The sequence below is a fragment of the Phodopus roborovskii genome, unplaced genomic scaffold, assembly GCF_943737965.1.
Source record: "Phodopus roborovskii unplaced genomic scaffold, PHOROB, whole genome shotgun sequence".
Classification (NCBI taxonomy): domain Eukaryota; kingdom Metazoa; phylum Chordata; class Mammalia; order Rodentia; family Cricetidae; genus Phodopus; species Phodopus roborovskii.
The window spans coordinates 22145000-22160722 of record NW_026126469.1 but is presented as its reverse complement, the minus strand read 5'-3'; the positions used below and the strand labels follow the sequence as shown (position 1 = coordinate 22160722).

At 43.0% G+C, this 15723-nt stretch overlaps 1 protein-coding gene across 1 annotated transcript in view; it reads right to left on the bottom strand.

Moving 5' to 3' along the window:
• Nucleotides 1-15723, bottom strand: part of Hgd (homogentisate 1,2-dioxygenase) — a 46960-nt gene that overhangs the window by 28432 nt on the left and 2805 nt on the right. Inside the window, exons 2-4 of the mRNA XM_051191454.1 lie at nucleotides 11364-11435; nucleotides 10408-10496; nucleotides 6680-6785 (exon numbers count right to left, since the gene is read on the bottom strand). Coding sequence (XP_051047411.1) covers nucleotides 6680-6785; nucleotides 10408-10496; nucleotides 11364-11435 — 267 coding nt within the window. The remainder of the gene's footprint in view (nucleotides 1-6679; nucleotides 6786-10407; nucleotides 10497-11363; nucleotides 11436-15723) is intronic.

Below are 15723 nucleotides of genomic sequence, written 5' to 3'. Positions count from 1 at the left end.
TGACATTGTTTTCAATTATTTTTGGTACCTGGTTGCATGAATCTCTAGGAATTGCCTATTCATGCAAATGTACAAGGAATAAAATGAAAAAGATTAAGACAAAACATTAGATGTGTTAATTCTGCTTTGGTGGAATTCCCAGGCACTGATACTTTTCTATGAGTTTTGAATAAAAGTGTGTTATTTTTGGCAATAAGGGTTATCATGAGGATAGAGTCTACTACTAGTATAGTACCTACTCAAGAAGTTGGGTCAGGATTATTTCTCGAGTCCAGGGGTGTTGGGAACCAGCAGTCTGCTGCCCCCACCCCCTGATGATGGGCAGGATGCTCATGGCCATGTCTTCTCTACATCACGACTTACCTGGCTGCTCACGCTTTGCCTGGCTGCGCAGGGGACTTGATTACACATGTGCCTCCCTCTCTTCTCTCTCTCTCCCTCTCCTTCTCTCTTTCTCTCTTCTGTCTCTCCTGCTTTCGGTTGGCCACCAGTTATCCTCCTTTCTCCCCCCTCTATCAATAAACTCCAAGTGGCACTGAGTCTCATATTTGTGTTTCTTAGGCAAGAATTAGAGCAAAAGTACAACAAGGGTTTCAAGGGCAGACTGGGCAAACATAAGGTCTTCATGTCACGGACAAAATGGGGGGTTGGGAGGATGTTTCTTGTTTCTTTCTTTGTTTTGTTTTTGTTTTTGTTTTGTTTTGTTTTGGTTGTCCTTTGTTTGTTTTGAGTTGAGATCTTGTTATATAGCTCAGGCTGGACTCAAACTCATAATCATTCTATCTCAGCTTCCTGAGCATAAGGATTAACTTCTAAGAACAATCAGGGTTGGAGACTTACATAGATGTCTGTCAGGACTTGGAGTAGAGTGCCTCTTTAGTATGAGACCAGGTTCACTCTGCAAAGAGGAAAAGGGGATGTGGCAAGGGAGAGGAGGCAGCAGCTGCTGATTGTAAAGAGAGAGTTAGATAAAGAAGGCAGGAAAGCCCAAGGTATTTTGGAGGAAAGAGACTGTCAATATGGTAAGACCTGGAGAGTTGGACAAGTTTGACAGCAAATATTCTGGAAGGATGTATTGTTTGGCAAATATTCTGGAAGGATGTATTGTTTGGCAGCATTTTTAATAGGTTGCATGTCTGGGACAGAAGGAATTCTATGACCTTTAGTTAATTCAGAAATAATTCCCACATGGTCCAGATCATCCTAGTTGAAAACCAAGTGGTAATTTTCATAGTTGAGGCTTTAACTGTGTTGAGGGTTTTATTATCCAACAGTCAAAAGTTAGGAAAATAAACTTTGGAAGACTGGTGTCTAAAAAGGATTGCTGACTCGGGATGCGAGTTGGAATCTGTGAACTTGAATTGGATTTAGATTTGTTCATTAAATTCTGAGATTTCACAAGTTAGGGGGAGAGACACAGTAAGTAGAATTTGGCATACTTTTTAATATGAGATATTAATGGACTGAGCGAACCTCTGAAGGCTGAATGTAAAAACACTTAAGAGTTCCCATTAATTCTCAGATGCAGGATCAGATATAAACTACAGAAGATGAAGGCTGTGGTGGGATAGTTACCAGGCTTCTGGGAAGGCATCAAGAAAAATAGTCACCACAGCCTATGGGATGTGGCGACCTCTGTAGGACTGAAGGTTAGATCAGAGGATTTATTAAGCAAGTCTTGATTCTTCACAGTGTCGGAGATCTTTCATGTGGGTAGTAGGTAAAGTTACTGATGTATTAAAAATTGGGCTTTGACAGGTAAAGGCATACCTATCTCACAGGCTCCCGCCAGGAAGGCCTGTCAGATAGGAGCCTAAATAGAATTTTCTCAAACTTCCTTCATGAGAGCCTGGAGTACATATTTGGAAAAGGTTATGAAGGGGGAAGTGATGAATGCAGAATGCTGTGGTTAATTAATGAAGCATAAAATTGGAAAGAGAGATTAACTTGTCAGGGAGTAAATGAAGACAAAAGGGTAGATATGTACAAGAATAGCCAGTGTCTATCAGGCAAGGGAAGCAGATGGCAGGTGACACCCATCACAGGTCAAGAAGATAGCTGCTATTTCTATCACATTAAGGGACTGACGAGTTTTGAGGCGCACCTCTCTCAGTATATGAGCAGAGGAGACAGCGGGGAGAATGCTATTTGGTCATTGTCATATACAAAGTGTTGAAGGAATTCAAAGCGAGGATAATGCAACAAGTTTGAGAAGAAACACAATGTCAAGCCAGGTGTGATGCTGTACACCTTTAATCCCAGCACTCAGGGGGCAGAGACAGGAAGATCTCTGAGTTCGAGGCTACCCTGGTCTATATGGTGAGTTCCAGAACAAAACAAAAAAGAAAAAACACAACTCAGTGTTAGAATGGAAAACACAGGAAAGCGGGTAGTCAGGGAATGAGGGCTCGTTGACTAGGAAGCAGCTGCCAATTCCAACACAGCTGTGTTGGTTTCTTGCCATTGACTCTAACTTTTAAACACAGTGCCAGGAACTTCTTTGCAAAATGTTAACTAGTTGTGAGATAATAATTTAGCATATACAACTGAAATCTATGTGACTCTTGCCTGGGGTGAGAGGGTTCCACTTTCTACGTTAATCCTTATAGCATTTGAGGTTTTAGAAGTTAGATACTTGGACAAGAAGGCAAGGCTGGGTGCGGTGGCACCTGCCTATACTCTTAGCAGCTGAGAGGCAGGGACAGGGGGACCATGAGTTTGAAACCTTTCTGAGAGAAACACACACACACACACACACACACACACACACACTGAGTGAGTAGGTGCGGAGAGAAAGAGAAGCGAGCTGGAAGAATTCTATTGACCTAAGGTTAATTTTATAATTCTGATATGTCCCAGATTTAATGACAGAGGCCAAAGTTGTAAGAGATAGAAGTTAATCAGAATTTAATTCAAAACCAATAAAATATCAGTTTATAGTGAGACTGTGACTTTAATCACAGTGATGACAAGAGCCACCCTGTATTTCTTATTAATTGTTGTAACCTCAACCAGTCCAGATTTGACCACAACTCTCCTCAAGGACTGCATTCTTCCCCTGTGTTTGTTAAAGAACACCCTTAGCTCTGGGTTGACAGACATCTGCTAACCACTACACAGGCTGTAGGTGACTATGGGGAACTTGTGCCAGAACCTTGTCTCTCCTCTTATGGCTGTTATGGACCAGTAAACATTTTATTGCAGAGATATGTTGGTCTCAACGCTTGCAGTTTTACAGATTCTATGACATGAAACCGGTACCTTGAAATGACCTTAAGAAGCGATGTAATCACATGAAACAAAGTGCATTTCAGTAGTCATGGAAACAACAGGCAATAAAAGCCTGCCCTCAAGGACCTTATGCCCCAAGCTTGCAGAAGATTTTGTTATGTTTTTCTTTAAGGTTAGATTTAAAACCCACCCTGCCCCTAAGAAAACTATATGACAGAAGAAATGGTTTCACTGTTGCTCACACTAACTACGGACAAGACTGTGACTACAGGGATGCACTTAAGTCTGGATGTTGAGGCAATGCTAGGAATGATGTGCATGGGCAAGGACACTGGAGGGTCTGGCCCACCCCGTTTAACATGAGTAATGTGACTGTGATCTCCATTGACACATCCCTCCAATCTGCCCAAGAAACTTGCCCTGTAAGCCTTCATTTAGTCAAGCTCAGTTGTTCTCGCTTTAGTTTACAGAGGAATTTCCTTTTGTGGCTAGCATGCACAGGGCCATATATCCTATACTTTATGGGCTTTTAAAGGGATTTTTTTTCAGAGATGATTTTTGTTTGTGCTTAATTTTCTTCATGTTTGGTCATTTCACAGCCACTTTTTCCTTTGTGTGACAGGAGATTTGTCTCTATTAGAGGGAACTGTCGGAAATATAATTGAGGATTTCCTGTGCTACCTGAATAAGGAGTTAGAAAACTCTCTGTGGTCCAAATGCCCTCTCAAGCCTCCCACGCTGTCATATAATAAGCCCCACACTGGCATTTATAAAACACATAGGTGCCACGCTTCCTATTTTTCTGGTGAAAATAGAGTCCTGTTGCTAAGCAGACGGGTAACTCTGGGAGAGAACTCAGAGATTTTGAAATTTAACTCTAGAGGCTCAGGAAGAGAAAGCCCCAAAGTGACACATGGGCACGCTGAGATGAAGAAGCCGCTGAGATGAAGAAGCCGTCTTGGAGTTAAGGTTAGACTCAGGTCTGCTGCCCTTATCTGACAGAAAACATCTTTTCACAAACAGTGGAATTGTCTTGTGCCTAGCAGTCGCACCAAAGGAAAGGTTAACCGTGGAGAAAGAAGAAACTAAAAGTCATTGGCGTGACCCAACCCAGACAGTCGTCATGTATTGTCCTGAGTGTAGCACCCTGAGGTTACCTGGGAGAGTTTATCTACATGATGGACTCTTTGTCCACACTGAAGCCCCACATCTCACACTCTGGCACCTTGTGATGATGGCTTCTAAGCATTGGAACCTGTTGGTTGTTAGGTAACCACTCTGCCACGACTCCCTCCTCCACACAAATGCTAACGTACTTGCTTCCCTTTCTCCTGACCTCTCTGTGCTGGCTCATGTCTTCACTTTGCCCATGTCAAACAGGAACTCAGAGATTGAGCACAGATTGGATGACCTCTTCTGAGAGAAGTGGAAGATGGTAAAGTGAGGATGTTTTGCCATGCTCATTTTTATTTATTTGTTTGTTCGTTTATTGTTCTGTATATACAGTGTTTTGCCTGCATGTGTCCCTGCAGGCCAGAAGAGGGCACCAGATCTCATTACAGGTGGTTGTGAGTCACCATGTGGTTGCTGGGAATTGAACCCACATACTCAGGAAGGCCAGTTAGTGCTCTTAACCCTTGAGCCATCTCTCCAGCCCCAACCATGCTAATTTCTAAATATTAGAGATGAGGGGAGAAAGAATGATTGAGTTAAGGAGGATCAGGTAAAGGCAGGATGGTGTGTGTGTGTGTGTGTGTGTGTGTGTGTGTGTGTGTGTGTGTTTGAATTGTGTGCTTCACAAGAGTCTGTCCCACTTAAGGAGAATGGAGCAGGAATTGGAACCCTAAGGTCCTATTCATGTGGGGACTGAACTTGTGGAGTTTGGGTTAGAGCTGAAGCAGGGGCTGACTGTTTCCCACTATGCTGAAAGGGGGATGCACAGTAGGGGACCAGGGAGGTATCTGCTAAACCATTAAACTACCCCAAAGCCAGGCTTATGGCACAGGCCCTCAGTTCTAGCTACTCAGCAGGCTGATACAGAAGATCCCGAGTTCAAGATGTGCTCAGGCTGCACAGTGAGTTCAAGGCCACCCTAGGCAACTTAGTGTTGGGACGCTTTCCTAACATACATGAACTCCTAAGTTCACTCCTCAGTAGCAAAAAAGAGAAAGTCACACAAGATTAAAGGTCAATTATTTAGAAAAGCTATCCCAGTTTAAAAATGCCTGAAGTAGACAATATTTTAAGATACATTTTGTCCACTCCAATCACTTCCATTTCTGTCCTTGCCAGAGAGAATATGTAACCTTCAAACTACTCAGTCCCCTGAGTTCCTGTAATCATGGCAAGATACACAGCAAGGCAGGAAACACAATGACTAATATTTTCCGGCTTTTGCCTTACAAAACAAACCCTAAGCATATAGGGGAAGAACCTTTGCAGATAATTTCAGGAATCGATGAAATCTCATGGATCAAAAAGGAGAAACAAGATGTGAGAAAGAGTCCTCAGAATGAAAAACAAAACCTTCTAAGAGCTGAATTGACCTTAATATAAATTCTGAGGCTTACAGGGACTGTCACAGCCTGTAAGTGACTGCATCAGGATGGCTTTATCAGAGTCATGGTTCTTGCCTATTACCTGTCAGGCACCAGGCAAACACATTCACACATACTCTCTCCTGTGTAATCTTCACCACAATACCACAGGGCCAGTGTTGTCATCACATTCTAGAAGTGAAGCATCTGGCTCAAGGGCAGTGTTGCAGGGATGCAAACCCAGGCCTGTTTTTCTCTGCAGGATGCATCACACCAGGGAGCAGAGACAGGTCCCTAGATGCAGAGACAAAGGGATTGCCTCAGAATTCCTTTCTTTAAAGAGTTCTGCCAGTTATAGTGATGGGTCACTGCTACAAGCTGAGAACATGGATGATGCTGATCATCAGAGGAAACTTCAGAGGAAAAAAAAAATGTACCTGAGGTGGAAGAGATTGTGACAACTGTCTGTCAACACAAGACTTAAAGAATCCTTCACAGCAATCCTCTCATCTCTATTCCAGATTTCAGAAGTATCTCTTTAAGGATGTCAGTATTGAAGGTGTTCCTTATGTTCTGTGATAAGTGGGGGTTAAGAATAAAAACCTACGGGTGTACAGGTATTTTGACCAACCTAGGTCTGAACCATGCCCCTGCCTATCTACATGGCATTACACCAAAAAGAAATGCTTACTTCCCTTGGTTTACACACACACACACACACACACACACACACACACACACACACACACACAATCCATTTCAAGATCCCCACTGGAATACGAGTCACAAACAGAAATGCCAGCACTTGCTTCAAAAAGCACTCTAACTTTCCATGACTTGAGCCCGGATTTGAGCATTTCTGTTCAAGGCTTTGGATACATGGTGTGTTTCAGTTCATGGGGCCAGGTTACCTGGTTAGGATCAGGGCCAACTTCATCCCAGTTGTGAGTCAGGTGGCCTTGGTCAATGGACTCAAAGGGCTTGTGAGAAACTGAAGGGAGAATCCTATACAGCCAGCTAAGGGAAACAAGAAAAACAGAAAGACACAGCTTTCGGTAATGTTCTGAGGGTCACAGACTGGCTCTGGAGGTGCCATCAAGAAGACACTCAGCCAGCAATCATATGGGCTTTGATGTGAGAAGCAATGACTCATCACTTCTCAATAGCCATCTCCTGCCAGTAACTCTGGTTTCTCCACTTCTTCTAATGACAACCCATGCTCTTCAGGTTGAGGCTCTGGTTCCTTCCTATTCTCATACTGCCCAAGCAATGAAGCATTGCCTTTCCCAACAACTATAAGGGAAAAGGAAGCACCATGAGGAATATGTACATGGATATCCACAGGAAAGCATCCTAAGATGTTAATTCTTGCTTTCCAAGTGAGGACAACAATTCTAGATAGCCTGAGAGAATATGGGGAATGCCTTCATTATTTCTTAGAGAATAGCTTTGCCCTTTAAAATCACAAAGTGATTTATGACAATGGTGAAATGATTCCACACATTCAAAACTTCCTAGGGTTCCTACTCCAACCTTTTTCATGGATAGTCCTTAGAGGTGCAGAGCTTAATGCTTCTCTTGCATATTTCCTTGGATATCTCCAATGCATATATAAGGAAAAACAACAAATTGTAGGACTACTGTCTTCTCACACTAATGATACAGGTGGGAACATAGCCCCATATCTTCCCCAGTCTGGCATATTATTATAATTGCACTTAGTAGAAATATATATACATATATACATATATATACATATATACATATATATACATATGTGTGTGTGTGTGTGTGTGTGTGTGTGAGCGTGTGAGTGAGTATGGTGTATATGTGTGATGTGTGGGCATGTGTGTGTGTGTGCACACGTACACATACTTGTGTACATTCAGAGGCCAGAGTAGGACTTTGTCATCTTGCTCTATAAGTCGTCTTCTTATTCCCTTGAGACAGGGTCTCTCACTAACCTGGAGCTAGGCTGGCAGCTGGCAACCCTCCTGTCTCTATGCTCTACAGCTCTGAAGTTATAGGTGGGAGCAGCTCCACTGGCTTTCTATGTAGGTGCTGGGGATTTGAACTCAGGTCAAATGCTTTTACCCACTAAGCCATCTGTCAAGCTTCAATGACTCTACTCTTAAAAGTGAAATATAATACCTTATTTTTTTAATGAGTCCTTTATTTAGAATAAGGTTGAATGTAAGTTTTGCTTACTTATCAGTTCTTTGTAATTTTTCTAGGAATTGCTTGCAGAGTCCTGTGTTGATTTTACTTGGTCTTTTTGGCATTAGTCATGAGAAGTTTTAGTATTTTCACTTCTCTACTATGTAGTTATAAAAGCATATGTCCATGCTTCAATATCATATCTTTATGGTTTTGTTTGGCTTTCTTTTTCATTACTAAGTTTTGCTGTCTGTGTATGTCAAGGCCTGAGCTGGTCTCTTCTCCAGGATTGGATCTGACTCAAGGAAGGGGAAAGAGTCTACTGAGGGACTGTTGAAGATGAGAGGGACACTGTCACACTAAGTCTTTCCAGGGGATGACAGGGTAAGGAGGGAGAAGGACCCTTCTGTGACAGTGGAAGACCTGTTGTTCTCAACAGGCTCCAGGACAGTCCAAACTCAAGAGTGGGGTTGCCTGTCCAGTCACTGAGCACCTGAGCCATAAATGGACTAAGTTTGTCCCGCTCCTGCCCCCAGCTCTCGTTGACTTCCGGCCTAGACTCACAAAAACTTTCCAACTCCCAGGAGTCTGTGGGGCTGAGCACATGTGTATGTCTTAGCCCTGATGGTATGATTCAACTTCTTGGATCCTACCCTCTTTATCTTTAGTTCCTAAGGTTGTGGTGAGGACTACAAGTTCACCTAGGCATCCACTTACTGGATGATTATTGAACTGCTCTCAATCATCTGGTTTTTAACCATAATTTAAACTTTACCCATTTGCTTTCCAGAGAGATAGAGGGAACCTCTAGTAGTTTTGGTGTTTCTAATAGTTTGGGGTTTAAGTGAATATTGACTACCTGAGAATGTCAAGCCAACCCATCCATAGATGGGGAGGGACATAGTTTCCTGCTGGAGGTTTGAGTGTTTTCAAACATTTCTTGTGCATACCTTGGGAAAGTGCTAAGCAGATGGGTGAGCCATGCCTAGTGTCCCTTATTTTTCAGCTGAGTTTAGAAAACTCCCCAGGGTACACTACGTTGCCCTGGACAGATTTAATTCTGATGCAGGGAATGTTGCCAGCTCCTTAATGAAATGCCAAGAGCTCCTTTTCAGCCTCCTGGAACAGAGCTCAGCTCCTGCTGGCTGAAGATACTGCTGAATAATGGGGGCAGGCAGCAATTTCTGGAGGCTGTGTGGGTGGCCCTGTGGAGATAGACCATGAAGTCAAGAACACAGTCCAGGGGAGGCCAGGCTGTCATAAATTAGTACAGATAAGGATTGTTTGTGGATTAGTTTATCTTGTCTAGAGGAAGAGATAGCCAAATAACAATAGAAATAACCTCTGAGTACTTGTGCTTTTGTATTGTGTTTTGTTTGCTTGGTTGGCTTGGGGTTTTTGAGGCAGGGTATGTAGTTCAGGTTGGCCTCAAATTTCTGATTCTTCCACTTCAGCCTTCCAAGTCCTGGGATTACAGGTGTTCACTACCATGCCCAGCTTAATCCTTGATTTTTGACAAATATAAGAGTCTATCCCTTCACCTAAATTAGGATCCAATGGATCTCAGGATCCAATGTACAAATGTAGACTAGGATGTGAGAGGGAGAAGTCTTGTTCAAAACAGTTCAACAGTAGAAGTGGGAGCAAGGACTTGACCACAGGGGGCCTGCCTACAGCGTGAACTTGACTCATGAGGGAGGCGAGATATTTACCATGCATGTGGCTTTTGGTGCCATTGTACACACTGGCCCATCTGCTTCTTGGGAGGACTCAGTGGAGATAAATCTACTTCCTCCCTCTCTCTAGGCAGTATAAGACCACTCCAACCCTACTTCAAATTTCCAAAGTTAGCAACATCATTCTTTTCACACACAGGACCTGAAATTCTTACAATTAAATACAATGACTTCAAATCACAACACTTGGTGGCCTCCTGGGTCTTCAGCGTCAGCATCCAGCCTGCTCCATAGAAGTTGATTAGAGAGCAAGTTCACTGAGGTAACTAGGATCAGAGTGAGCACAGAACATGCCATACTGTGCTAATGAATGTGCTAGATCCCAGGAAAGGCAAATTCCAAGGAGGGGAAAACCCTATTAATTCAAATCACATGGGGCCATAATGCATGACCTTTCAAGCACTTCAGTTTGGAGTATCGGTTTTCGAGCAAAGACCAAATTGCTTCCAGTTAGCCGAGAAAGATGTCTGAATCTTCTCTGACTGTAGTTTGAAACTATACAATCCTTAGAGGAAAGTCAAAACGTGACCTACGTTTCTTGTGGAATTCTAGTGAGACTTTGTAATGGGACTGAATTTGTGTGCTATTTTGCATCTGTACAGCTGTCTCCAAGTTTTCTTCTGCCAGTCACTCACTGGAAACAAGCCTAGATGTTCCTGATGTGATCCAGAATGCAGTGTGTAAGGAGGACCTCAGGGAGACTGTGGCTGGGATATAGGTCCCACAGAATTGATCTTGGCGCGTACCTTCTCTTATTGGTGCTCCGTGGACAAGTGAAGGCTGATCCCGAGAGCTGCTCTGCGTAGAGATTGTAGGGGCATACTTGAGGATTATTCTAAAACAAAGAGACAGCACACAGCATCATTCTACTACCCAAAGCATCCTACTTTCCCACCAACCTGTTCAGTGGGGAGAGATGCTGGTCTCTGGATCCGGGAAGACTCTGGGCCACTGTACATTGCTATCACCCACCCATGTGTACTTGGAATATCTTTGTGACTCCCCCCAATGACAGGAGTGATGCAAGCTTATTGTGGAAAATTCATAACATATATGATGACCCATTATATCACCAACCAAAGCAAACCAGTATTAATGTTTGTAGATTTCTTTCTGTTTTTGCCTCCGAATGAGGATCTTATGAGACATATAAGCCCATAATAGGAATTTTTCTTTTGAAAAAGACACACTGTGTCATGAGCATTTCTTTCTTTATGAGAATTTTGGGGGTGTGCCACTAAGCCCAATCTATCAGTACTTTATATACCATTAAATAGCCACCAAAAAGTTTTTTTTTAAATAAACCTGTTTGCAATGTTTTGTTACTATAGCCAGCATTGGTGAAGACATCTTTGTGCACACATTTCTCAGGCAACTTATTTTCTCATCATGGCTGCATCTGATGTACTTCAAAGGGCTCCCAGGAAGCTCCTCCAACCTTGAACTTTGGGGTATATCCTGGAAGTCCTGTAGTTAATCTCATTAATTTGGGTTGGGTCCTTTGCTGTAGATAATCACCAATTTAAATCCAGTTTTAATGTTTTTGTTGCTATTATGCTGTAACACCATTGTCCTAATGATCTTGGAAACGGGACAGTTTTCAAACTATCAGAAGAGCTGTGTTGGGTGGAGCTACTGGGCCTACAGGCTTGTCCTCTAAGTCTACAGTTTGGAGTTCTCCAAATATCCCTTTCACTCTTACCTGTCCTTCTGGCAAGGAACCCGGGCAGCGAGGGTCCTCTGAAGCACACTCGTTCCCAAATCCAGAAATGTACTACATGTGACAAAGACACAAATTTCATTGTTACTGGGACATACTTGTGTGTGTGCACGTGTTTGCATGCATGTGGGTAAATATATGTGTGCACGTGGAAGACCACAGCTGAGGTTGAGTGTCTTGTTTACTGAGGTAGCGGCTCTCTCTGAGCTGGAGGCTGGACAGTTTGCTCCAGGACCCATGTACTCTGCCTCTCATAAGTGAGGATCCATACTCTGCTCATAACTCTTGAGCTGCAAATGATCCACCTGCTGAGCCATATTCCCAGCCTTTAATAGGATTCAAAGAGCATTTTACAGCATTGCCATTCTACAAAGGCAAGAATAGCTACAAGGGCATGTGTTGTCTATGATGCTCTGCATGTAATATCTGCTCTGTCTTGGCTGGTGAGCCTTTTAGGAAATACACTATGTGTTTGTGCATTTTAAATATTTGCAGTTGATCAGAGAGAAATACTGGGTATTGTATAGACTTTTCTGTCCTTAACCATTCTTGACTGATTTTTTATAAGCTTGCTTTTCATGATCCCATTTCAAGAATAAGCTCTTTAATTTTGGTTCTCTCTGGAAATTCTTGGGAGGGAGATGGCTCAGGCATCATTTCAACTCCAAACCAGCAGGAACTTTCTGGCTCTACATTGCAACTTCTTTCCCCCTGCATACCCTAAAACAAACAAACAAACAAACAAACAAACAAACAAACTACAGGAAATCAAAATTCCAATCTGGGAAGATGTTTGTTAGAACATTCCTTTCATAGGAGCCAATATCACCTTGGTCACCGTGTGTGTGTGTGTGTGTGTGTGTGTGTGTGTGTGTGTGTGTGTGTGTGTAGGTTGTGTATTTGCTCCACATGGATACAAGGAAAGAAGGGTTAAAGACTGAATGGCTTTTAGGAGATGTTCCAGCCCAAAATCTTTTCATAACAATGCAACAAGCCTACTATGATTGACATCTCTTAGGTTCATAACACAGAGGGGGGAATAAGTTTCTTAACAAGGAAACTTACAGGGGTCCCCTGAAATTTGTACCCCCAATGGTAAAGACTGCTTTATTGATGGTAATTGGTAAAGTCAATAAATACTGATTGTCAAAGAATATCTCAGTTATCCACAGACAGCTGAACTAGGACCAAGTAACTAATGGTTTGAACAAATTCAATTCTGTTTCTTGGAAAATGAGTGCAGCATTGATATAGTCATATGCTGGTCCACACACTGTGAGAGCGCTGGTGGCCCTATGCAGGAGAGCATCAGCTACCCCAGCCTTTAGTTATCTACGTTGGAAATCCATTAGCTCTCTGAAACAACTTAATTCCCCTCTCTAGAAATTTATTTATGAAATGGTTGCATGAAATTTTGCTTATGATCCTTCAGGCAACTTGAGTAAGAGCAGCAAATTCTGCAACATCTTGGCTCAGTTACTTCTTATCCATTGTGAGCAAGACTTACTCTTGCAATGGTTAGTGCACCCGACTTTGGGTGTAGGCCTGTCACTGTCTGGCATCTTTGCTGTTCCATATTTCCTGAAGGTTGGGACTATGCCAGTTTTATTTATTTCTGTGTACCTTTGTGTCTTAACCCATGGAAGCTATTTCAGTAAGCACCCAGTCCTCAGAGTGCATGCTTGCCGTGGTGAGTGGGATTTGAACTCCCTTTGCTGTAACTCAAACATGAGTTGATTTTAGCCTAGGATAAGGAGAGTGCAGCCTTACTGGGTGAGTGAAATGTCACCATCTGAGCACAGTTCTTTAAGAGATATAAGAAGGATGTGATGTGGGTGGAGGGTAGGCCCTTCAAAGTTCTTGGCAGCTCCAGGAAGAATGAAGCTAGATGTAACACGCTGGATGTGTGAGCGATGATCAGGCCAGCAGTGTCTATATTTGGAAGGAATATGAAATGTGAAATGTTATGACCTAGAAAGCAATGGAAGTGAAATTATTCATTTGCCTTCAGACACAGTTTTTTTTTGTGGGGTGGGGCAGAAGGGGGGCTGCTGCTGGGGATTGAACTTGAGGCCTCACACATATGTGCTTTGCCCCTGAGCTATGCTTTTCAACCCCCACGATATTTTAAAAATCTCTGAAAATTTATCAGAATCCCCCCCTCCTCCAACCAAGTTCTATTTTAATGAGATTTGTTCCAAGCTTCATGCAGTTTGGAATTACAGCTTTGGGGTAATGGCAGAGACTATCCACTATCCCAAACCTCCATGGAATAACAATTTTCTTCTCTCAAAATGAACCTCATGCTCACCACCAACAGGACTGAATTTGAGCTGCTGAGAGTCAGTAATGACCTCCAATTATCTTCAATTCTGTGAAACAGAATTGTAGATCAGCCTGTGACAGAAGCCACTGAGGATGACAGTGGCCTCTCTTTGTTGGGCTGTGTCATTGTTCCTATCTGCAGGGAGGAGGGGAGGATTGAGTGAGAGCTGCCCTGTCCAGCCGAGCTTTCTGGCAGATAGGGGTGGATTTACTGATTAACCGTCCTTGGTCTTTATAACTGAGTTTATAGGTCCATTCTGAACAAGGGGAACAGGACTTAGCAACTGTGAAGCATTTGCTCAAGGCTCTGCTCCAAGGAAAAAGGGAAAGAACACAGAAAGAACAGCTGTTGGTTTGGGAGGAAGCCACCCAGAGCTCTGAGGGAAAAGGAAAGAGGCAGGAAGGGAGGAGGGAGGTAGCATTTTTTTTTTTTTAATCTTTTTGTCCCACCTCATGCAAGTGCACTGGCTTAAGAAGCAGGTGAAAGCTGAATCACCCTTGGCTGCTTGTTTTCCTAACCTTCCAGGAGCAAAATTACAGAGGCATTTGTTAGATTTTTTTTTTTTCCACCGAAGGCTTTGCAATGGAGGGAGCTGTGTTTTGCAGCTGCTGTCTTCAGGCTTTGAGGCCAAGGACAGACTCTGAACTCTGCTTTTATCAGCTATGAAAACCCAAGTGCTCCAAGTCCAGCTGCCTCTGGGATTATGTAAAGATGTACCTTCTGCAAAAAATGAAATAAAAACCTGACATTAAGCGAGTGTGTTTATGTTTCTTTCAGCTCAGATTTCGGAATAATGGGATGCTATATAAAAAATATGCTTTTCTTTCTTTCCAAGAGAATTATATGCACGCTTGTTAAATGAAAGAATACATTTCTGGGGCCCACGCGACTTGGGTACAGTGACTTCTTTGGCAGCTCACAGGCATCCAGCTTTTCAATTCTCACCTGGTCCCCAGCATATGATTTACTTGTCAGAATCATTTTTAGGGGTACTTCTAAGTCAAATTCTGGGTAACACCTGATGTGAGGAGCAGATGGTGTACCTTGTTTCCTTTAGTGGGTGCTATAGAAATGGAGACAAATCTGGGGAGACAGAGACCTGGGCTTTCTTTTCTTTCCTTTATTTCTTTCCTTTTTCTTTTTTTTTCTCGCTATAGCAGGATTCATTCTCCTGGCTAACTTTCATGGAATCATAGAATCTAGGTTGATAGGAAAACATGCAGGTTGCTGCTGCAGGCTGAATAACAGTCTGGAATGTTGTGTTTATTTTCTTAATGCCTGAAACTAAGAGGTGGGCTTTTAAATAGTGTAGGACTTTGAAACCCTGACCCTTTGACACACAGCCCTCACAGGGCTTGGTGTGGCTTAGTTAATGATGAACCAGAACCCTCAGGTGGTGACCAAGCCTATGATCCCTTCCAAGAGGTGGGTGAAGATTGGGAGTTCAAGGTCATCCCTTTTTGCATAGTGAGTTCAAAGCCAGCCCGGGCTCCTCAAGACCCAGTCTGAAAGAAACGAAAGACAAAATGAAACAGAACAGACAAAAGGACCAGAGAAGCAATTTGGGGCTCACAAATGCTGGCTAAGGGAACCAGTGCAGAGCTTAAACTGGCTATAAAGCTAAGAGGTAAATTCATGGCAGTCAAAACAGGTTATTCCTTCCTGTTAAGCAAACAAAGGCTAAAAGGTAAATTCATGGCTAGAGATGGTGTTAGCTGGTTCTTCTCTCGAATACCTTCCCTGAGTTTGGGGCTGCACAGACCCACCTTTAACTGCAAAGCTAAAAGACAAAGGTATCCTAACACTGCTAATTCTGTCTTCCCAGACTGGCTTAAGGAAGGAGAGGAGAGGTTTATCAACTCTCAAGTCATGGGAGCAAGTTGTAGTTTTCATGCCCATCTCAGTAAAAGCCTGGTGGAGGCAGCCTTGTTCATGCTGGCCTCTGTTATTACCTGCTGTCTCCACTGGTCTCTATCCTCTGTCTGGGAAGGAGCCTAAGGAAGCTCTCACTAACCT